Below are 25,252 nucleotides of genomic sequence, written 5' to 3'. Positions count from 1 at the left end.
AGTCCTACGTAGGATATATTAAGTCGTATATAACACAAATTTAAATCTCTCTCCTGGCACCAGGACGCTGCCATATGTACCTGAGCAACTCTGACACTCATTTCCAATGACTGAAGTTATATACAGCCTGTTCACACTGCAACAATTTGATCCCAAAGTTGCACTAGTTAGTGCTATTTTTCAAACGTTATTGTGAATTTTATTTGGTGACATAAACTGTGGGATCACTGTCATACTAATAGGGGTTGACACGACCATGACTTTACGCAGTTGCACGACGCTTACATGAAAGCAAGATCTTTGCGAAGATAACCTATCTGACAGATATGTAAAATGGGTTGACCAAACAAAATCCTATCCTCGCTAACAAGTAATAAAATAAATCAGATGAACTAAAATACTATTTTGAATGTCTGTCATTTATTTAAAGTTAAAACTTCTATTTCAGGATCTGTGAGCTTCATTCAACAGAAACCCGCTGAATGTGCAGTACCGATCTCCATTAAACCCTCTGTCTGTTGCTGTATTTTGAACCGAGACGTCATCGCCTGTGCTAAGGTTAACGACAATGGTCTGTGACGCACCCTGTCCAGATTTTAACATTAACTTTGCCGCAACTGCCCTATTCACCACAAAATGTCCATAAGCAAGTTCACCAAAATGCAGTAACGTCACAGAGAATACGTACGTCCCGCCGACTGGTGCCACAAAATTCCCATGGTGCTGGTTATATGCATTGCCAATATTTACATCAACGTGGTCAAACACAATATCCTGATCTTTTCGTAAGTGATGAATATCATTTGTAATCCAAGCAAAGAAGGCCACTTCAGTCCATACGACTGACGTTCGTATACGGTTTTGATGACCTACAACAAAACAAAAAATGAATATTTGATGCATTTAGCGCACTTCTTACATATATCAATAACGTGCTCAGGGATATCGGTCAAACGAAAAAATTGTTTCGGACGAGCCTTGATAATGGATTTGTGAGCAAATTGTCACGGGGTTAATGAAGATTTCTGTTCAATTTGCTGTCATTGAAAACGAAAGCAGATTAGAATTTCGCATAATGATGCGTCTTTTCAGTTTTTCACTTAATTTTGACAATATATTGTTGTTTTTGTTTTGTTTCGGTCCCAAATATGTGACAAACATTAATAAGATTATATGAATAGCGAAGTACACATAATGCCATTTTTTTCTTAAATATCACGAGTTGCATGACTGTCCACTTCTCTTTGGCACATGTTTCTGTCAGCAGTTTGACAAATTCATTACAGATAAATATGGATAATTTGAACAATTTCGTTATCGAAAATTCTTCTGGTATGTTTATGACATGCATTATTGTAACCAGGTTGGATTATTTGCATAATCCAGTACTAGTTATCTCCATTGGACAATCATGGGCAATTCTCCCGCCTTTTATCATTGTTATAAGCGTCACGTGAGATCAGTTCCTAGTCAGTTGTAGAGGAGGACGGGCATGTTCATTTGGTTCCCCAATTTGATTGTTTCGTGCTATAATGGTCATTGTTACAGGTTAGGAATGGTTTACTCTTGTTTTTATTTGTTTAAATATGGACTGCAATCTTATTTCTGGTATTTTATAAGTAATGAAATATTTGGAATACATGTAATTGTACATGTATATAGTTTCCAAGATGGCGGCATTCTTAACTGTCTTACTTTCTATAATCTTATTCTTAAACCTAATTAATACCTATGCAATAACAATAAAGGATCTCAGTCTATGGTACTTAGTTGCACTTGGCATAAGAGCACCTTCACGAGAGAGGTTGTTGGATAGAGTACAGAGAAGTTGTAGAGACGGTGTGAGTATTGATTCGATCCACAATCGGTATGATTGTAAAAGGCTTATTTAAGGTAATACTTAGATGGCTACTTGCTGATGTACGTTGTATATTTTTAGAGTTATTATGAAATACACAATATACTATGTTACAAATATTTGTATGAAACCGGATGCCTGATACGGAGTCGAACCTGACCTTTTCCTGTGAGAGTTTGTATTCAAATTTGGTGTAATACTCCTGTCGGAGTATGATAACTGACTGAAAAATAATTGTCATTAAGTCTGTCCGGATTACTATTGTTTTAGTTCATATTACCGCTTATGTATCTTTAAGGTCATAAGTATTTAGTGTGATTTATTGTTTACTTTCAGGATCACGACATTGTCGACACTTAGGATACTTGTATTATCATTTCGGTGTACCCTGCCCTGCAACCTTATGCTATAAATTGTGAAGTAAAAAGAAATAAAATGATGAACTGTACCAGTGTTGTGGTTCAAGCATATTAGCTGCAATTCTAGTTTAGAAGTAAAAGAACCAAAAGGGTAACATTATTTCTTTAAAGATCAAGTTATCTCGTGCACACGACAGCTTGTCTGGAGCACACGGTATCTTATCTCGTGCGAACGACATCTTATCTCGTGCGCTTGACATCTTATCTTGAGCGCACGACATCTTTACCCGCGCGCTCAAAGTATTATCTCGTGCGTTTTACATCTTATCTCGTGCTCATAACATCTTATCTCGTGGGCACGACATCTTATCTCGTGCGCTCGACATCTGATTGATATATTTTGGGGCCCTTAAGTCATGTCATCAGTAAAAACATGCAATTATTACCGTTATTGCTTTTGTTTCGTTTATACTGATAATCGTTTCACGGGTTTACAGGGCAGTAACTGATAAGAAATAAAGATTAAAAAAAATCCCTGTTTCCCAGGCATACATCAAATTTTATAATTTCTACGAAAAATGTGCAAATTGATACTATCATCCGAACAGCGTTTTTTCTTTACTATTCCTATTCTAACATGCAGTAAGCATCATTATGTTCGTTTAATTTTGAAGATAGGATAACCAATTATGTGCACTGCTCTTTTTTTTTGTGGGAAGTTTAAATAACATTGGAATAAGCGGGACCCTAATTATCTACTTTTACTGATGACCTCAATATAACAAAGGGCTCGTGCGCTCGACATAAGATGACGTGCGTTCGAGATATGATGTCGTGCACACGAAATAATTGAATTTTAAAGGAAATATATGCATGTCCTAAACATACCACCAAATGTGACAGACATTTCATGTATCAGTTAACGAGCGCATTTCAGTTACAAAAGTAAGTCAAAACTAAATTGTCAAAAACAAGTTAAAATATTGAACAGGCGTATCAATTTAAGAAGAAATTCTAAACTACTTTCGTTTTCAATGACGGCAAGTAACTCAGAAATCGTTCTGAAACCCGTGTTACTTTGCTCACAGATCCGTTAACGATTCTTCGTGTGACCGACATTGCTAAGCGTGAAAACTGTAGTTGTTTATGTGAAAACATATGTTGCTTGCGTTGCAAAAAATATATATACTGTTTTTTTTTACGACATGGCCCTCAGCTATGAAATTATCGGGTGGAAATATTTACACCGCTATCAACTGTTGATAAAGTCATTCGTTTTCAATCTAGCTATTTGATATATAACTGTCTTATCAGTTTCATATATTTTTACCAGTATCCTTATCCCTGTTTGTTTGAAGTTGTAAATAAAAAAGGATTTTCCCTAACCTTCGCGTTCTTTTAAGGTAGCAGATCCTTGATTTTGCGCTGATTTTGATCTCCGTTCGTCAACAGTATCGGCTGCAATAACTGATTTTTCAGTTGATTTCTTCTTATTTGAATTGGCATCACATTCGATTTTAGCGCAATTTGTTTTCATTTCTTCGATTTCCTTCTTCAGTTCACGTATGATAGAAACATATGCTAAGTTATCCGACTGAAGTGTTTGTATTTGCCTTCCTTGGGTTTCGATTAAGTTCTTGAGTCCTTGCATGTCATTAGCGTGTTTTGCGGCCATATGTGTCATACCTGTAGCCACGTACTCTTTCAATTCTTCAAAATCTCTGCTTTCTTTTGCTATCTTAAGTTTGTTATTAACATCATCAGCCAGTGAAGAAGACACAAAATTCCAAAATAATATTTTCAGTAACACAAACTCCATTTTATGTCTCAGCATTTTCGACTGCAAATATGTTAATGATGATTCATATAAGAACGCCTGTCTAAGACTACTTTTGAGATAACGACAGCGATTGACATGGACCGTTATACATATATCAAAAAGTTTATCTATGATTTGGAAAGTGAAATATGGTAACACAAAATCCAATGTCTGACTTTCAAAATGTTTTGATACATCAGCAAACCAATCTTATAAGGTACTCAGCCAACGGAACACATGTCTTGGGGAAGTGTCAAATTCACAACTTGGTGAAGTTTGCCGAGGTAACACAATATAATTGTCAACAACCCGTTCGGTCTGTTTAGAGAGTCAACCGTTGCATTTTCGACTATCAGAATTCATGACATTAGCATGTTGCAAATGGTAAATAGATTAAACAACTTATAAATTATACACTTTATGACCTTTATTGTTGAAACAGTAAAATGGTATAAAACTTTATCTTTGTTTTAATAGGTTAAAAAACAATCTCATGTAGTCAAGAACTTGTGCCACTAATGCCAAGTTACAAATCTATACCTAATATCAATGACCAGTAAAACAAATGTTACCTGTGAGTGAGCCTGACCTTTTGACAAGTTTCTTTTGAACGAACAGTGAATTATTCATAGTGTCTTATTTGTTAGATTATTAGCAGTTAGTATTTAGAAAATGACTGTAACGCAATAGGTGAAACAGTAATGTTTGGGATCTATACAAATATATTAAGACCGCATTGTTTCAACTTCAAACAAACATTGCTGAGTGATTTTATGAGTATAATAATTTTCTAGTGTATGACTATAACAATATTAGAAAACTTATATATTAAATCTAAAAGTAAGTCTTTTTTAATCTTTTTATAGGTCTGTAACCAATATATGAAACGAAGCAGAAAAAAATGATGTAGTGTACACCTATTAGTAGTTTAATTATATTTTTTTGTATTTGTTATTAGGCATATGTACAATAGTATGAACACAAAAGTAACATATACAAATGGCCCGTTCCACATGAAGTCAAATTAACAGCTCTGTAAACAAAGTGATAGGTTTATATGTCTATGATTACTTTTTAACTATGGATGATAAAAAAAGAATATGCTTTAAAACTTATTAATTTCTGATCAAAGAAGTGAGAAAACGGAGGAGAAAATAAATGTAAAGAAGATGAGAAAATTAACTTTGAACTGAGATTAGATAGATCTACACATCATTGTTTCACACAAAAAATTATTTTAATGCTTGAAAAATAATCAGAAATCCAGTAAGAGAAAAAAGTGTACACTTATTGATTGAATAGCCGGTCTATGGTAAAAAACTATTTACAGAGGCCTGCAGAACTTCGGAAAACAATTTCAATGTTTTTTTTTCTAGTTTGACTTTAGCCCAGTAAATCTGTGTTGAACTATAGACCGGTCAATAGCCAAAATTATGGACCGGCGATTTGTATAAGTAGTCATGTAATAGTAGATTTATTGAATGGCTTGCCGGTCAATAATAATAGAAAACTGTCCTAGGGCCGAAGAACAGATGCTTAGATTTTTGGCTATCAGCTAATATAAATACACCGGTTAGTTCGCACTTGCAAATAATAATATTTACTCTCCAAAGACAACTATTATGTATATATGTTGGATTGATTTTAATAATGCGTCGCCTCAGTTAAACGATGTTCTAACTAACATTTGAACAAAAATAGAGCTATGCATATCATTACAAATTAATACTTAATATTTTACGAGTAGAATAATTGAAAACTTTGACTATTAATTTTAACGAGTAGAACAATTGAAAACTTTTAGAAATTGATATCTCAAAATGAACTTTCGAGATGCTGGAACAGTTGAATTTAGGCAAACAATTGTAAATCGAAGACATCACCAGGTCAAAAGGTTCGAGATTAATCACACTCGTTTATAAGAATTATATAGTGCCTGCTCCAGCGCACAAGCGCACCAGCAAGATGTTACCAGTAGAGCATGTTACTACTACTGGAACCTTATAGCAGTATTATATGTATTAATACTTTTACTATATCAAAAGTATGTTTGCTATTACTGTTATAGCTACCAAAAACAATGACATCAGTATTACCTGCTACTGCTCCTGGTATTTTACTGTTACAATTATGCACATTTCACATGCTGTGAATTGCATCCAAAGTTTTCATCGGAGTTTATTTTCAACATATCGCGAACATTTTTAAAAAAGCTCAAATACGACCTAGGGTCTTAAGCATTAGTCATCATATGGGGCTGGATACACATTGAAATCATTTTCAGAAATAATGCATTATATGCCGACGAAAATCGGTCAAAGCGAATTATGTAGAGTTCAGTTAAGATGTAGACAAAAGAAAACTATATAAAGGTAGCAGATGCCAGTTTTTGGATTTTTCGCAAGCCAGTCGAAGCCCGTCTTTCTTCGATTCAGCAGAAGTCAACTAAACAATGAGATTTGAAAGAAATAAAGCAAATAGTTATTATATAATTGTATGCTTTCTTAAAATCCAGTAGAAATATTTACCATTTATAAGACTCTGTAGTCCATAGGTAGCTAATAGGGAAACATAGGTTCGCGAAAATATGGACAAATTTTCAAAAATATTGCAATATTTGGCCTTGTGGCAAAAAAAGTTATGGGAAAAGCAGGAGTCCAATAATGCACAGTGCCTTGAACACAAGCCTCTCCTGTACCTATTCTGCATAACAAAACTATCTGTCAACTGATTACTGATTACTTTTTTCAGTACTCCTTATTGAATTTGTTTTGACATTTGCACATAGAGACAGCCATCAATATTCGCACTTTCGGATCTGACCAACTTCAGGACACTAATTTCGTTCAGGTCGGCTGAAAACTTGTTAGAAGTTTTTAAATGTCCATCACACAGCACTAGGGAGGAAAGAACCAACCAGTCAGTTTCTTCCTCCTTCACCTTTTATTCACCATTATTCACACATGCAGACACATATATACTAGGGGAAAGAACCAACCAGTCAGTTTCTTCCCCCTTCACACAAAATCACAAAATCCGCATTGAATTTCATTTTGAATGAAAACAGGGCCTTCAGTTTTGACACTTACCTTTATTTTAAGATTTCGACCCCGGCCAATTCGCATCTAAGGCTGGAAACTACCAACTGCTACCAAAATGTTGCCGATCTGGAACAGGATATCCGACTATCTAGATGACTTGATATATCAAAATGCCTAGACTTTCGGTCGTGAAATATTGGTTAAAGATCAATTTATTGACGTCTTTGTAAAGTCGGAAGTGCGTGTCAGTATGAGATTCCGCCAGCCATGTTGCCGAATAGAAAGCCTTCTATATAGGAGGAAAGAAACAGCAGAGAATCCCAAAAAGTAACATGATGGAGGGACAGAATAACTCAAACAGGTTATTTCGACTCTGAAACATTACGAAGATAGTTTTAGCGTGTATGTTCGGGTTTAACGTCTTTTTGCATATAATCGACGGTGTCTACTTGCGCTTGAAGAAAATTGTAAGCGCTAAGGAGGATACAATGAGGCGGATAGCAGTTCTATGCATAGATCAAAGCATATGATTATGATTACACCTCACGTCATATATCTAAAAACGAAACTTTCATTCGAAACTGGAAATTAGAAGCTATGATGTTATTGATTTAAACTGTCATAAACCAGACAGCTCTGGGTTCAAAGTCAAATGTACATATGGAAATTGAACACACTTGCGTTCAAACATCTGAGTTATATACCACAGCCAGTATTGGTACTGAAGCAACTTTGACACTCATTTTAAATAAATGAAGGAGTTATATACAACATGAACACACTGCAACAATTTGATCCTGAAGTTGCGCCAGTGCCACTATTCAAACATTATTGTGAATTTTATTTGGTGACAGACATTGTGGGATTACTGCCATATTTACAGGGGTTGTCAACTTGACATTACCTTGATTTTACGCAGATGTACGGCGCTTACAAGATCTTAAAAGATCTTTGCAAAACAATGACATGACAGTTACGGAAATGTACACAGTAGAAAAGTATTTACACAAAAATAAAAAGTAGAAAATCGCTTCTAGAATCAAGTATGCTAATCGTTGAATAGTTATAAAATTTCATTTGGTATAACACCAGGTCCTTCAAAATCCTCCCTAACAAGTGATAATCTTAAATACTATTTTCTATGCCTGTCATTTATTTATAAACAGGTTATTTCAAGATCAGTTATAGCATTTAACCGACAATTTGAGTGGTGTCCGAAATATCTTCATTCAAAAGAAATGCGCTGAAGATCTTCATTCAACAGAAATCCGCTAAATGTGCAGTACCGATCTCCAAAAAACCCTCTGTCTGTGTCTGTATTTTGAACCGAGACGTCGTCGCCTGTGCTAAGGTTAACGACAATGATCTGTGACGCACCCAGTCCATCTTTTAACATTAACTTTGCCACGACTGCCCCATTCACCACAAAATGTCCAAAAGTAGATTCACCAAGTCGCAGTAACGTCACAAAGAATGCGTACGTCCCACCGACTGGTGCCACAAACGTCCCATGGTGCTGGTTATATGCATTGCCAATATTTGTGACAGCGTGGTCAAACACAATATTCTGATCTTCTCCTAAGTGATGAATATCATTTGTAATCGAAGCAAAGAAGGCCACTTTAGTCCTAACGATTGACTTTTGTATACTGTTTTGATGACCTAGAACAAAATTAAAAATAAATTAATGCATTTAGAGCGCTTCTGGCTTATTTCAATAACACAAAAACGAAAGTAGGTTAGTATTTTACATAATGATACGTCTCTTTTCAATTTTTAACTTAATTTTGACAAAATATTGTTGTTGTTTTTTCGGTCTCAAATACGTGGCAAGCATTGAAAAGATTATATGAATAGCAAAGTACACCGTTTCCCATATTTTTGTCTTAAATATTACGAGTTTCATGACGGTCAACTTCTCTTTGCCACAGGTTTCTGTCAACAGTTTGACAGATTTATAACTAATAAATATGGGTATTTTGGACATTTTCGTTATTGAAAATTCGTCCGAGATACATATAAGTATTGTGGTATGTTTAGTACATGCATTTTAATATGCTGCTTTAAGATTAAATTATATCGTAGGTACGACAGCTTATCTCGAGCGCATGAAATCTTATCTCGTCCGTTCGAAATATTATCTCGCAAGGTCAAAATCTTACCTCGTGCGCGCGACATCTTATCTCAAGCGAACGGCATTTTTTCTCGAGCGGCGCTTGACATTTTATCTCGTTCGCACGACATCTTTTCTCGAGAACCCGAAATATCATATCGGGCGCTTTACATCTTATCTCGTGCGCTCGAAATACCATCTCGTGCGCTCGATATCTTACCCCGTGCGCACGACATCTCATCTCGAGTCCACCACACCTTATCAATCCTCAGATCGGGGGTTCGATTCCCGGCAGCTACTCGGGAATTTTCAGAAACGCATTTCAGTGTTTCCCACCCAACTAGAGGTGTACTATATCAGTGCTATACACTGGGCACATTAAAGACCAGGCTGTCTATTCGCAACGAGCTAGGCTAAGTTAGCCGGACAAGCCTGTATCTGAGTTCTGATCTCTCTGTCATGGGGGCTTTGTCTCATTCTGTCCCTCTGGTCAGATCGCTCTGTGTCTGTACTAGTAGAGGATGAATTATGTGCCCTGTGTGGCTGCATTTGAACTATGTAAAGCGCCTTTGAACGTGAAATTGATCATGAAAAGGGTGCTATATAAATCTGGTATAATAATAATCTCGTGCACTCGACATTTTATCTCGTGCGCACGACGTCCTATCTCGGGCGCACGACATCTTCCCTCGAGTGCCAGAACCAGAAATATTATCTCGTTCGCACGGCATCTTATTTCGTGCTCACGACATTTTATTTCGTGCGCTGGACATGGTATCTAGTGCGTACGACATTGCAATTTTGTTACTATTCTAACATGCAGTAAGCCGCACTATGTTCGTTTAATTTCTAATATAGATGACCAATTATGTGCACTGTCCTTCAATATTTGGAAGTTTATGTACTTGTATGAAGTTTAAATAACATCGTATATATAAGATTTCGTGCGCTCGAGATAAGATGCCATGCGCACAAAATAATTTGATTGTTAAGAAAATAAATGATTGTCCTAAATATGTCATCGTATATGTAACATACATTTCATGTATCAGTAAACGAGCGCATTTCGGTTGCAAAATAAGTAAAAAACTAAATTGTCAAAAACAAGTTAAAAATTTGACCAGGCGTATTAATATAAGAAATTCTAAACTATCGTTTATACGGACGGGAAGTAACTCAGAATTTGCCCTGAAACCCATGATACATGCTCACAAATCCATTACAGAGGATCCGAATTATCCGAATCCTATTCTTCGTGTGACAGACATTCCTTAGCGTGAAATTGTAGTTTAAACTTTTAAATCTGATTTATTACAATTGTTGCTTGCGTTGCAACTTTGAAGAAAAGCTATATATACTGTACTTTTACGACATGGCAATCAGCCATGAAATTATCTTGTTAAAATATTTACACCACTATCAACTTTTGACAAAGCATGTCGTTTTTAATATATAATTGTTACATTTAGGTGAATCATTTATACCAGTGTCTTTTTCCATGTTTATTTGAAATAAAAGAAAAAGATAAAAAGGATTTTCCCTAACCTCTGCTTTCCTTTAAGGTAGAAGATCTTAAATTTTGCGCTGATTCCGATCTCCGTTGGTCAACAGTATTGGCTGCAATAACTGATTCTTCAGATGATTTCATCTTATTTGCACTGGTATCACATTCGACTTTAACGCCATTTGTTTTCATTTCTTCGATTTCCTTCTTCAGTTCACGTATGATAGAAACATATGCTAAGTTATCCGACTGAAGTGTTTGTATTTGCCTTCCTTGGGTATCGATTAAGTTCTTGAGTCCTTGTATATCATCAGCATGTTTTGCAGCCATATGTGTTATACTTGTAGCCACGTACTGTTTCAATTCTTTAAAATCTCTGCTTTCTGGTGCTATCCTGAATTTGTTATTAACATCCTCAGTCAGTGAAGAAGACACAGAATTTATAAATACTATTATCAGTAACATAAACTCCATTTTATGTCTCAGCATTTTGAACTGCAAATAGGTTATGATTCATGTAAGAAGACCTGTCTATGACCCTTTTGAGATAACGACAGTACTTGACATGGAACGTTACACGTATCTCAGAATGTTTATCTATGATTTGGAAAGTCAAATATGGTAGCACAAAATCCAATGACTGACTTACAGATTGTTTTGATACATCAACAAACCAATCTTATAAGGTACTCAGCCAACAGAACACATGTCTTGGGAAGTGTCAAACTCACAACTTGGTGAAGTTCGCCAAGGTACATGTAGCAGTATAATTGTCAACAACCCGTCCGGTTTTTTAGAATCAACCGTTCATGTATTTTTCGGCTAACAATAGCAGTGACATGCGCATGTTGCATATGGGAAATAGATTAAACAACATAAAAATTACACATTTTATGACCTCCCTCATACAAGTGATGATAAAAATTGTTGAAACAATAAAATGGTATAAAACTTTATCATTGTTTTCAAAAGTCGAAAATAATCTTATGTAGTCAAGTACTTCTGCTACTAATGCCAAGTTACAAATTTATACCTAATATCAATGACCAGTAAAACACATATTTTATTTAATCACTGACCTCTGGGTGAGCCTTACCTTTGGACACGTTTCTTTTGAACGAGTAGTGAAATATTCAGACTGATTTAGTCATACATCAATATTCATAGTGTCTTATTTGTTAGATTTACAGTTTGTTTTTGAAAAATGACTGTGAAAGGCAACAGATCAAACGGTAAACATTGGGATCTATACAAATATATTAAAATTTCATTGTTTCAATTTCAAACGAACATTGCTGAGTGATCGTCTGGGTAATACAATTTCTAGTGTATGAAAATAATAATATTAGAAAACTTTTGAATTAACAAAAAACAAAGTAAGTCTTTGTTAATTTTTTACGGGTCTGTAACCAATAGATGTAAAAAGCAAAAAGGGAAAATATTTGGAATATACCGGTAGTGTACACTTATTGAATGAAGAGCCGATCTATGGTCAAAACAATTTTTTCTAAAAGTTTGACTTTAGCTCAGTAAATCTATGTTGAACTATTTTCCAGGTCAATAGCCCAAATTATGGACCGGCGTTTTGTATAAGTAGTCATGTAATAGTAGATTTATTGAATGGAATGGCCTGCCGGTCAATGATAAAAAACTATCCAAGGGCTGAAGGACAGAGGCTTAGAATTTTACCTATTAACCAACATCAATAAACTGGTTAGTACGTAATTACAAATAATAAATGTAATGTTGGATTGATATAAGTAATTCGTCACTTCAATTGAACGATGTTCTAACTAACATTTTGACAAAAATGGAGCTATGCATATCATTCAAATCAATACTTAATATTAAATGAGTATTTTATCACTCACTTATATTCCAGCAGTTGAACAGATAGAACAATTGAAAACTTTGAAATTGATATCTCAAAATGAACCCTTGACCGGCTAGAACACTGGAATTTAGGCAAACAGTTATACATTGAAGACTGGACATCACCAGGTCGAAAGGCTTGAGATTAGCACACTCGTTTATAAGAATTATATAGTGTGAGCTCCAGCGAACAAGTTTATAGCTGTATTATATGTATTAATACTTTTACTATATCAATAGTATGACTGATGTTACTTTTATAGCGATCAAAAACAATAACATCACCATTACTGCTACTGCTCCTGGTATTTTATTGTTACAGTTATGCACAATTCTGAATTCACATGCAGCGAATTACATCCGGATTTTTCGTCGGAGTTTATTTTCAACACGGACGCAGACATTTGTTAAAAACTCAATTACGAAGAGTAATAAAGAATATTTTTGTGTGTCTACACCTAGGGACTTGAGCATAGGTCATCATATGGGGCTGGAAAAGATACAATTTGAAAACATTTTTAGTAAATAATGCATTATGTGCCAATAAAAAACGGTCACAACTGTTTGAAGTCGTGATGGTTTTTCTATTTTCGTGAACCGTAAAGTAGGTTTGAATCTTTTTTTCTGCTGTTATCCACAACGTTGCGGAGGTCTTGAGTATACGCTGCATATATTTACGGTCGATTTTCAATATGCCGCAGCATATGTCCGAAGAAAGCCGGAGTATGAAATCTGAACATTTTGTCTGTTTATTTGTTTTGGGTTTAACGCCGTTATTCAATATATTTCAGCTATGTAATAGTGGGCAGTTAACCTAACCAGTATTCCTGGATTCTGCACCAGTATAAACTTGTCCCCGCAAGTAACTGTCAACTTCCCCACATGAATCAGAGGTGGAGAACGAATGATTTCAGACACTATCTATGTCTTTTATCAAATCGTCACGGAGAACATACGCCTCGCCCGGGAATCGAGCTCACGTAGATTGCTACAGAGCTAAATGGCGGGAGAGTAATTTGAACATATTTTGGTCTCAGTTACAGCTTTATTGTATCTACACGGAGATCTTGATCATCGTAGGGGGACGGGATGAGATAAACTGGGAATAATATTGAGCAATTATTGCCGTTCCTTTTGCTGATGGCAAGACATTCTGGAACTAAGATTTTTTATTTTAGTATAGCGAGAATATGTTTTTCTCTGTATACAATGATACGTACAGTACAAACCTTATTTACTATTTTTGCTGCGAAATCAAGAATGCGCGCATCTGCCCACAAATCAATAAGTCTGTTCTTTCCTTCCTATTGCGTTAATGAATTGATGTAATTGAAAATGCTTCTATTTTTTTTTTTATCTATTTTACATATATGCATATAATTAATTTCGTCGCTGCCTGTGGTCACGTTCGACACTTCTAAGTGTCGTTATATTGAGTGTATTTGATTAACAGTTAAGGGTTTTTCTAAGTGAAATTGATAATTTCTAAATTTTTTGCTTCATTTATGAATGTTCCGGGTTGACGTGTTTGAAGTAGCGACAGGGGTAAGAGTCAATATTTCTCGCGTTTGCGCGTCGATGTGTTGTTGTTGTGGGCGCCAGGATGAAAATAGTGACTTTTTATGTAAGTTTGGCACGGCCGCTTAAGTGAAATGACAAAATTTGACTGCACAATACAACGAAATGCGACTTATTTAACACACCAGTCATGGCACGTCTTGCTGTCTGGCGCCGACGAAAACACGCCAAAGCACAAACGAGAGAAATATTGTCCGTTTGTCCAGTTGGACGCGCCAGCACATGAAATCTTGTTTTTTCGCTCTGGAGCCTGCGCAAGGACTCCAATACAAACCTGACAAATTTAGTTCGGTTATCTAATCGTTTTGACTTTGACAAGATTTCTCATTTTGGCGGATGCAAGGACAAAAAGGAAAGATATTTCGTTATGCTGGAGTGCTGTCGCGGTTCCTCGACCTATTTTAATTTGTTAAAAAGCAAAATGTCGCTGATTGGCTGAAATGTAACCACACTTAAAATATCGAGGAAATGTACCAGATTTAAACAAAGAATCTATGGTAGACCTCTTGTATGCGGGAAATAAAGGTCGCAGACTGACGAAATAACAGACGATAATACGAAATCACACGAAATTGCCAAATGCAATTACGTGTTAACTACCTTAAAACAAGTTTATCACCTTAAAGCAAGTTTACCCTACAAAACCTTATTATCTATAGTGAAAAAAAACATATAAAATAGTTACTGTTTTGCCAATATACTGTCAGACCTGCTTGGAAAGGCCATCCTTGGGAAATGATAGAAGTGGTATATTTGAAAGGAGGTCTTTTAACACGGGTTCATTCACACTACATAGTTAAAAATGAAAAGAAAACAGCGCCCTTTATAAGATTTTTTAAGTGGTCGTCACAGGGAGGTGGTCTTTAACACTGGTTTTGGTGTATATCAGACAGACAAGTTTTTAAAAAATACAACTTAAAGCATTCTATTTCTCAGTACCTGCATATGTCAGTTTGAGCAAGCTGACCTTTTTGCAAAAATCTATAATTAAAACAAAATTGTATAGTTTCGGTATCACAGTCCATTGTAAGATTTACGCTCATTCGTGTACAACTGCTAACTTGTTTTAAACAGTTACTATTATCTAATGTAATTGCAAAACAACCTAGGATAGTATATATAGATAGTCTAAGTAAATACGAAATACAGAGATATCTCGGTATCTACACTTGACCCACCTTCATATTTCACGTTTATTTTTGAGTAGTAAATTAGCTAAAAGATATTTTGCATGTACTTTCAGCAAATACTTTTTTACTTGTTAACTGATACATAATTTACAGATGCAATAAAAGATGACAGTTTAAGTCGAAAATGGAGAGTTTCATTAATATGTTTCTTTTTTAAAAGGTTGACTTTATCATTAACGCAAATAGATTTTAGAGAACATGACCGAGAAAGAGCCAGACACACATATTGGTGTTAACGGAGAAATGTTTGACAGAGATGACCGAAATGACCAAGCTTCAGTTGATGGAGATTCCGGTATCGACGGAATGGAAATAAATGGAACGGTTGAAGACGATCACAGTGGAGCACCCATAGATCGAGGATGGGCTTGGGTGGTTCTTGCAGGTAGTATTGCCGTGTGTCACTGTATGTTTTCATACCATGAGGTAAAAGTATATTAGTTCACCGCGTTAGACTGATTACTAGATTACTAGATTGATTTTATATGACTGACGAATTTGATATATATGATCATGTTTATGTTTATGTATTGCAATTTAACATTATGTAATTTAAACTGTAATTGTGAGTGTATATTGTACATTTTGACCTTATATAATTATATCAAATGTGTTTGTATAGAATAAGAGCCATTCTGGCTCATTTCTGCAATTATGAAATAAATAAAGTATATGTTCTGTTCTATCATCATTGACTTGATTTGTATAAATAAAGTTTGGTTCAGATCTGGTTACTATAACAGACTTAAACCTAAATTTTATATTATGGAGTAGTTGGCCACTTATGTTAGTGCTTAGCTCAGTTGGGAATTATTTCAATACATTCACTTTTTTCTCAATAATTCAGGGATGGTTTACCTCATCTAGTTTAAACTTATATAGGTTACGGACCGTTCCATGACAGTATCCCTATTTACAATTTGCTTTAGTTTGTACAGTTTTTTGTGTGTTATGTTTCTTGTCTTGTATGTAAAACATCTAATTTTTAACCTATTTTACATTAGTTTCATTAACATAGAAATATATCATACCTGCAGTAACTTTCTTCTACAGTATTACTTTGTGTGTTGTCGTCTACCTTGCCGTGTGTGTCAGCGGATAGATTTGCTCTTTCCAATGCTTCAAGAGATTCTACTCCGACTTTTAATATCATTTTGCGTTATAATCTGACCTATTTTTGTTTCAGGAGTCTGTTAATTTTTTTCATCCGAAAGGGAGGATACATTATTGATTTTCACCAGTGAATAAAATCTATAAGAAGTGCCTTTGGAAGCATAGATCGCATTAAAGCAAAGTTATAGACGGATTGATTGAGCATTCTCACGAGAGGTTATAAATAGTGCAGCACCCTTCATGTCCATTAGCACCGGCATTACGCATATGGATCAGAAAGTACAACACCACTTTGAATACGTTGTATTCTTGAAATGTCCTTAGTTTGTCGTAAATTTAGAGGAGATCTTTTGTGTATTTAGTCATTACAGGATATGTGTTATGGTACTTTGAGTAGCATATATTGTGTACTTTGTATTTGTGAGTTTGAAATTGTAGAATACTGAGAATATTCTTTGATATGTTTCTCTTAAGCACGTTTTATGTTTGATTGTACTAGCATATTAAGGGGAGGGATGAGATACCTTCTTTATTGACAGGATGTGTAACGGAGATTGTAGAATATCGAGACCTGATGCTTCTTTATTTTCACGAGGTGTGTTTAGGATTGTAGTATATGATAGATTAGAAGATCAAGCGGTGTTCTCATTATTTTTAGCATGTGTATTTGAGATTTTGACATATGGTAATCTGATAATATAATTTGGTATCATCTGTATTTTCAGGATGAATGTTTGACATTTCAGTTTATAGTACATTACATGTATATAAGCCAATCAGTGTTTTCTTTTTTTCAGCATGTGTGTTTGAGATTGCAATGTATGGTGGCCTGATGAGATCATTTGGCGTATTTTTCCTTCAGTACCAGATGAGGTTTAATTCAAATGCCTCAGAAACAGCTCTGATGAGTATGATACAAAATATAATGATCAGCACTACAGGTTTGAATACTTTATATAATTTTATACGTTTGAGAAAAAATAAGCAGTCAGTCTCGAAGTAGGGATCTTTGTTAACAGTTCCGATGCTTTATTAACACAGTTAACACAAATACATTACCAGCGTTCTAACGTTTATTCAGACAAAATTTAGACTGGATAGACATTCGATTTTACACAAGTACAACTACCACCACGTAATTACAAACTGAGGTTAAAATAGCATGGCTGTGAAACGCCTCAGCACAGTCGTAACACAAGACGTGAAATTGGTTTACAACAGAATCGCTGTAACTGAACAACAGGCAGCTTTTCATACAGTTTTAAGCTTTAGAATGGTACATTTCAACAAAAATCTATTTTATCTTTATTAAAATTTTCTTTCAGCTCTATTTGTTATGACAATTGGACTTAAAAAGTTCAGCAGTCGTGTTGCTGTGTTCACAGGTGGTGTTTTCACAGTTGCTGCATACCTTATCACTGCTTTTACCACCGACATAAGAGTGTTTTATTTCGCTCAAGGCGTGCTTGGAGGTACACTTTCAGTTATATAATTATATTATTTAAAGGTCAAAAACTATCCATGAATATTTGATGTAACTATTAACTGTAAATGCTTCAACTCTTTAAGAAACGCATCAAGTAGTCGTATTTAAGAAGAGCCTTTTCTATTTTGTTAGAATAATGCATGTAACATATACATTGAAATTGAAAATCAGGACTTAAGCTATTTAAACATGAAATTTATTTATTTTATTGGGTTTAACGTCGCACTGACACAATTATAGGTCTTATGGAAACCTTCCAGCTTTGATGGTAGAGGAAGACCCCAGGTGCCCCTCCGTGCATTATTTCATCACGAGCGGGCCCCTGTACGTAAGCCTGCTGGATGGCTTCCTCATATGAAGAATTCAACGCCCCGAGTGAGGCTTGAACCCACATTGATGAGGGGCAAGTGATTTGAAGTCAACGACCTTAACCACTCGGCCACGGAGCCCCTTTTAAACATGATAAGACTGACGTTACGTATGTATATATTTTGAAATACTTGCAGTAATTCTGCCAGTTAGGACTCATTAATTAAAACATAATTGTTCTAATTACAGGTGTTGGAATGGCATTTATACACCCACCCGTGCTTGCAATTTTAGGAGTGTATTTCAACAAACACCGAGGTCTCGCAAACAGTATTTTTATGGGAGGGGGTTCCATAGGCGGCCTCATCTTTGCTCCCGTCGTCGTTAAATTATTTGATGAATACCAGTATACAGGAACGTTGTTAATTTGTTCTGCGTTACTAATGAACATCTGTGTGTCTGCGTTACTTATGAGGCCGATAGAAAGTTACTCTAAGAAGAAAATGAAATTTGTAGACGAAGGCACTGAAATTACAGCAGAAGACAAACTTTTATTGAGAGAAGACAGTGACAAAGATGACATTGATTCGGAAAATTTAAAGTTTGATGAAATTAAACTGGAATCAGATGTATTTCATTCAGACACTAAGAAACATACAAGCCCTTTAAATCATGCTCTAGAGAAAACAAACAACTTTACTCGCATGCAGTCATATGACCCGGATCTGGTTAATCGCAGGGTTCAGGGATCACCTTCGCTTCAGCGCTTGCGGGCCCATTCGTTTGGAATTCGACAGAGAACTATATCTGAAGATAACAATAGAAATGAAAGTAAAAATAGATATGATAGTGAAAGCAATATACACCATAGTACAAATGTTCTGAAAGGAGTAATTAAAGCTATATCCAGATCACAAGTAGCTTTATATACAAGTGGCGAAGGGATATGTGGCTCATTTATTGATATTAATATTCCTTCCAAGAAAGACTGTTCACAGAGCAATATTGCAATGAGTGAAACAAAAATAACTGATACAGAAAATATTGCTGTTGGATGCTGTTTGAACATGAAATCATGTATTTTGTCAGTGCTATGCACAGTATTTGACTTAAGCTTACTGCGCAATCCAGTTTTTATCACTTATCTTTTTATGGCTTTCTCTATAATGTCTGGTGTAGCGCTAATACCCGTGTACGTACCACCTCATGCAAAAGATATTGGAATAAGTAATGAAAAAATTGGACTTATGATTTCTTTAATGGCTATCATTGACTTAGTATCGAAAGTTACGATGGGTGTGGTCGCAGACAGAATGTGGATCAAAAGGTCGACGATATTGGTCATTGTAACGTTTATGCTCGGGACCACATCACACCTTATGCGTTTTGTAAATTCATTCCCAACAATGATAATATTTGTGGTAATAGCAGGTTGGTATGTTACACAAAAATCGAATTATTTACTAAAATGACATTTCAAATAACCTGACTAGATACAGACAGACTCTGATGATATTTTTCATGATTTTATTGCTTTGTATTATTGTTCAAAATTTCAGTCAGCATTAAGTATATGATTTTCCCCCTGTTGACATATTTTATTTCATATTTGATTAATTTCCATGCAGGTATCTGTTGTGGGCAATATATGTCCGTGTATGCGGTGCTGCTAATGGAGGTGATAGGACCTGAAAAATTCAAAAGCTCCTTAGGGTTTGGCACACTTGTACACGGGACGTCTATAGCAGTGTTCTTTCCAATTGCAGGTAGTTTTAGATCTGATGATAAAAAGTTGAGTAGTACATTACAGCAGTGTTTTGTAATTCGTTTGTTTCGTTATTAAGAATTTTACTATGTCTAGCTTACACCTGGTGTTGACACTAACTGAAAATTATTTTGCTAGAAAGTTCTAGATATGAATTAGTTTATGTACAAATCCTCTTTGAAAACATTGTAGAGTATGTTTTTCAAACACACCAGAGACGTAGATAACAACTGAATTAAGCGAGGCACCTAACTAAAGTTACAGACTCTCATTTTGAATCATTTGTCCCGCACTGGGCTCTAATCCTTAAAGGGATGTAGATTTCTTTTCCTGTAAGGGAACTTTCTAGTTTGATTATTTAAAGTTCGTAGTTTTATTTAGGTATCACCTGTGACTAGTGAGGCTTCTGGTGTCTTCATGCAAACGCTGGAAAGTCGGCATATGACATAACGGATGTTACCTAACGAGCATACAGATACAATTACTTTATGTATTAGATGCAAACATTCGCGATGTTCAAGACAAATAATAAAATGAAGTTTTAAATAGAATCTGAGAACCGAATTTTAATCCCGTTCTACTTTGAACAAATTCAGGCGTATTTTCATTAAGACGTGGATATATTGACGTCAGATCGATATATTATTTGGCACCATACGAGCACTGAGAAACTGTGTTACCACGTTTGATCTATATTTTTACATTTACATTTTAGAAATGTTTCATGACAGAAGTCATATTACAGAATGGTGCTGCACGTAATTCGATTTCTAGGCGCGCAGAATAACTCAATCGACGGCTGCGAAGTTATTCCACGGGATCTGTTAACTCCTGTATTTTAATACTGCTAAAACAGGGTTACGCGTTTTACTAAATTTGGCGCCGTATCGCCATGAAATAGTGCTTCACTATTCCATCTACTTGTTTACAAAAATCATATTTATATCAGGATCGAAATGAAATATAACAGGACCATGTTTCATAATCTCGGTTATACGATGCGTGTAAAAATTCACTCGGGGCTACACCGTCGTGAAATTATTCCGCAGGCATATAACCTCTTCGTATTGTTTTGATGTCTTAAAACATGGTCCTGTTATAATTCTGGTTTATATATTTTATACATTGATTAACCATATGAGTAGGGAGCCATGAAAAAGCAAGTTAGTTTATGTATTATATATAATGTATTAGGTAGTGCATTACATTTATGAAGCTTTCGCATGGGATAATTGCAAAGCAAAAAAAAAAAAAAATGAGTCCAACATTTAGAGTCTCATTTGAAAGTCCATTACCAATTGTTGTTGATGTATCAAGGACTGGGACTTGCAATATCTGGTTCTTACCACTGGACAACAGATCAACTGTTTATGCCATTTGTCTTTGAACAAACGCTGGTTTATTCTTTTTTCAGGTCTCTTACGTGATATCACCGGATCATATGTTGCTTCTTTTCATCTGCTTGGTGGACTTGCATATCTGGCTGGTGTGCTCGCCTTTATCATTCCAATCGTGAATAAAAGGATAAAGAAAAAGAAACAGGAAAATGAAACAGCCGTTGAATAGACAACGGTGTGCAATATCTTAATACGATTTACAAAAAAATAATTACTTAATATCCTTTTAAAGTGAAGTTCGAGTTAAGAATTATGCTTCAGATAAAAATTTACTAGAACTGCTTTAGAAGGAACATGGATAATATAACGACTGACTACCTTTTACATTGGATAATAATTACATGTTAATCCCTAAAAACTGGCTTTTATATTTCTGTTGTTTAGATATCTTACAGAACGTCATTGCCCTTGCCGCACCGATGTCATACAGGTTAAATAAAAAATTAAACAGCATATAAAATGCAAGCACGTCGTCCTATTTATTTATATTTAATTTCATAACTGATGAATGTTTACTGTATGTCAAATGTCTTTGTCCAATAGTTAAAATACAATGTGTTCAATGTCGGATTTTTTAAAACTCTATTGTTTTTGTATAGCCACACACTGACATAGATAAGAAATCAAATGAGATTTCCATCTTAGGTATTTTTTTCGCAAAAGGACAAAGAGTAATAATCTTTATGTGATGTACAGGAAAAACAGGCGGACTAAGTATTGTTCTTTTGCCGGTTGATCCACGACAATTAATTCAAACAATACCATATCGAGTTATTAGTCACATTGTCTTTGAAACGGTTTTGCCATATTCAACTAATCCTTGCTACCAAAGAATGACTTCTACATCAGTATGTCTAATGTTTGACACGTGCCCACCACTGTACCGCAAAAACTGTAAAGCAAAATTTGAAACTGATTTTTAAAAGTTTTATTAAAAGTTTTATGAATATATGAGCCGCACCATGAGAAAATGAACATAATGGGTTTGCGACCAGCATGGATCCAGACCAGCCTTCGCATCCGCGCAGTCTGGTCAGGATCCATGCTGTTCGCTTTCAAAACCTGTTGCAATTAGAAAAACCGTTAGCGAACAGCTTGGATCCTTACCAGACTGCGCGGATGCTGGTCGCAAACCCATTATGTTGATTTTCCCATGGCGCGGCTCATGTATGCAATAAAATAAAAAATAAAAAATGCGATTGCTATTATCTGACTATACACCAGAAATGCTTTACTATTATGCCACCACACCAAACAGATTCGAGATTCATATTTCGTCTTCATAAATTTTGTGCCTATCGGGCGTTCTATAATTACTAGTTGCGAAAAAAAATGTTTCTCAGAACAAATAATCTGCTGATTTGCCATGCTTTCGCATCTTTCCATTTCGTGGCGAAGACACAAAGTCAAAAACATTATTATGAAAAAAAAAAAAAAAAAAAAAGAAACCTGATCGGTGAACACAAAAATGTCAAAAGTTTGTGTATGTTTTGTCGTCGCCAATTATTTGTTATGTCGTGATGACATAGTTGTCGAGTTGGTACGACGTATTTGTCATGTATTTAAGTAAAAATGTTTATCCTCTTTTCACGTTAACACACCCTTGCAAAATTCAGCCACCACATTAGTACCGCACAGTATATTGGCGTTTCTAATTTTAGCAACATGCAAATAAACAGTCAGTACTTAGCACTCTTTTAAAAAGTAAGTTCAATAGTTGGCTTGATAGCGTAGTAGACATGTAATCATTTCGTACGTAGTGATAGTTTTGATGGTTCGAATCTTGTATCCGTCAAATACTTTTTTTCATTTTGTTTTTAATTTACGTACTTTGTGGAAGTTTGTTTTTCTCTGGTTTCTAATTCATTCATGACACCTCAAAACAGAACATATTAAAGACGAAGTGTATTCAAACATAACTACGTTATATCAGTTACATGTATAAGTAAGCGAACATGTTAGTATTAGATTAACCAACTCGTGCTGTTTCTGTTGAATCGTATTGGAAAAAGAAAGAAATTATATACTTTATTAATATTTTTTACGGGCCTGGGAAACGATCTCCCGACGAAAAAGTATAACACGAATACTGTTACCGCTCGGCTAACGAGGAACTACTGAATGCATCGTAAACGTAGTGTATTGACATAATTTATGCTATTGTTTTGTTTGTTTACCGATAATCAATGCCGTCCCAAGAGTTGACAGAGTATATATATTTACAATGTCCCAGTTATTTCAGATATCTCAAAATTATATTGTTATATGTTCGTGATATTATGCAAACGCTGATCACATTGATTATGACATATTACGTAAAGAATTGGGACTTTCCTGCATTTTCAGGTTCCGCCATTGTGTTCCACTATCCGTATGTCAGTCTCAAAATACAATTCAATGCCTGCTATAATATGGCGCTTTTGTCTACCATTTGTCAATTGAATCTTTCAATTTATATTTGTATCGGCTGAATATTTGAGCCGCGCCATGGGAAAACCAACATAGTGGCATTGCGACCAGCATGGATCCAGACCAGCCTGCGCATCCGCGCAGTCCCGTCAGGATCCATGCTGTTCGCTAACGGTTTCTCTAATTGCAACAGACTTTGACAGCGAACAGCATGTATCCCGACCAGACTGCGCGGGTCTGGATCCATGCTGGTCGCAAACCCACTATGCTGGTTTTCTCATGGCGCGGCTCATTTAAAATTTATAATGCACTCAGTTTTGGATACGTTAAACAGGAAGATACACCCCCGGGGGTTTTGTTTGTATATGTTTCAGTTTCATTTAAAATCAAATTGCAATAATTCGAAATAGAACAATACATTTTGTAGATATTTACGGATTTTGTTTTGGTGAATACTGAATCATTTATGAATGCACACTGTTTGCCAGATCTCGGTGCAAGACATGCTTCATCGTTATTAATAGCTTTGTCAGTTAATATATGAACATAGACACGTGCATCCCGTATCTTTGTGAAATGAATTTCAAACAAAGCGATTTTTATTATTGACTGACTTTCTGTAATTAATAAATACAACCATTTGCCCATAGTTTGGGTGAAATTTTTCAACATGTTTATTACCACCAAGTTTAGCATAGAATGTATATGTGACATCAAAAAAATGGTAAAGTGAGTTCAAAACAGTGTTAGTTCTAAGAATATTGATATTCTCCATAATATCTAAAGCGTTGCAACAGTTTACTCCTGTCTGCACAATATTTTTGGTTCTTTGTAAGAATATCTTGCAAAAAACATTGCTCGATTTCATTGCCAGTTAAACAAAGAAGAAGGTCAAGCTATGTATATCCTGCAATATAAACAACGGTTGACGGGCGGACCGGTAAGAAGGCATTATGACGTCAGTTATGACGTCAAATTGTCACATGACGTCCGGTTTACTACTCATATAAATGAAGTCCAGGCATAATTCTTATCAAAATATTTCAATGAGCATGCAAGTATGGAAATAATCGAAATCTTCTTGTGGTTTATCGTCTGATCTATCACGGTTCAACGTTCAGATGGTTTGATATTTAACCACTCGGGGTTCGATTCATGCCCATCTGAACACTGAACAGTGATAAATCAGACGATAAACCACTCGGAGGTTTTGATAACTTAACCTAAAGTAATTACTTCGAATTGATAGTGTTATGAAAAACGTATATTGCTTAATACGACGACTTATTTAGGAAACTTTTATGCGAAAGAAATTGAACATGATTATAAGGTCTATCGTCATTTTCAGATTTAAAGAAGTAACATTTCGCATTGTATCATATTATTGTTTGAACGGGTCATTAAGGTATACTTCCGCGTTATTAAGGTATACGTGTCTT

At 35.3% G+C, this 25,252-nt stretch overlaps 3 protein-coding genes across 3 annotated transcripts; 1 reads left to right on the top strand and 2 right to left on the bottom strand.

Annotated features, from left to right (window-relative positions):
- Positions 1-364: 364 nt before the first annotated feature.
- Positions 365-4,082, bottom strand: LOC123555503 (uncharacterized). Its single transcript, XM_053549006.1, has 2 exons — positions 3,604-4,082; positions 365-869 (listed from the first exon to the last, which is right to left on the bottom strand). Exons 1-2 carry the CDS (start codon positions 4,049-4,051, stop codon positions 445-447), a joined length of 873 nt encoding a protein of 290 aa, XP_053404981.1. The 5' UTR covers positions 4,052-4,082; the 3' UTR covers positions 365-444.
- Positions 4,083-8,302: 4,220 nt separating this feature from the next.
- On the bottom strand, positions 8,303-11,183 carry LOC128558224 (uncharacterized). Its single transcript, XM_053547099.1, has 2 exons — positions 10,736-11,183; positions 8,303-8,739 (listed from the first exon to the last, which is right to left on the bottom strand). Exons 1-2 carry the CDS (start codon positions 11,181-11,183, stop codon positions 8,303-8,305), a joined length of 885 nt encoding a protein of 294 aa, XP_053403074.1.
- Positions 11,184-15,318: 4,135 nt separating this feature from the next.
- On the top strand, positions 15,319-21,984 carry LOC123554434 (monocarboxylate transporter 12-like). The gene is made up of 6 exons (XM_045344577.2): positions 15,319-15,719; positions 17,245-17,388; positions 17,773-17,919; positions 18,492-19,673; positions 19,871-20,008; positions 21,422-21,984. Exons 1-6 carry the CDS (start codon positions 15,533-15,535, stop codon positions 21,571-21,573), a joined length of 1,950 nt encoding a protein of 649 aa, XP_045200512.2. The 5' UTR covers positions 15,319-15,532; the 3' UTR covers positions 21,574-21,984.
- The last annotated feature ends 3,268 nt before the right edge of the window (positions 21,985-25,252 follow it).

This window comes from Mercenaria mercenaria, chromosome 7 (assembly GCF_021730395.1).
Source record: "Mercenaria mercenaria strain notata chromosome 7, MADL_Memer_1, whole genome shotgun sequence".
NCBI lineage: Eukaryota > Metazoa > Mollusca > Bivalvia > Venerida > Veneridae > Mercenaria > Mercenaria mercenaria.
The sequence above is the reverse complement of the archived record's forward strand: the minus strand, read 5'-3'. Positions and strand labels throughout refer to the sequence as shown.

Bases quoted from the DNA above. Each gene is read 5' to 3' on its own strand.
- LOC123555503 (XM_053549006.1), bottom strand. From the start codon at position 4,051: ATGCTGAGACATAAAATGGAGTTTGTGTTACTGAAAATATTATTTTGG. The intron at 870-3,603 runs GTTAGGGAAAAT...GTTTTGTTGTAG, and splicing joins TACCTTAAAAGAACGCGAAG to GTCATCAAAACCGTATACGA.
- LOC128558224 (XM_053547099.1), bottom strand. From the start codon at position 11,183: ATGCTGAGACATAAAATGGAGTTTATGTTACTGATAATAGTATTTATA. The intron at 8,740-10,735 runs GTTAGGGAAAAT...ATTTTGTTCTAG, and splicing joins TACCTTAAAGGAAAGCAGAG to GTCATCAAAACAGTATACAA.
- LOC123554434 (XM_045344577.2), top strand. From the start codon at position 15,533: ATGACCGAGAAAGAGCCAGACACACATATTGGTGTTAACGGAGAAATG. The intron at 17,920-18,491 runs GTACACTTTCAG...TTCTAATTACAG, and splicing joins CGCTCAAGGCGTGCTTGGAG to GTGTTGGAATGGCATTTATA. The intron at 19,674-19,870 runs GTTGGTATGTTA...ATTTCCATGCAG, and splicing joins AATATTTGTGGTAATAGCAG to GTATCTGTTGTGGGCAATAT.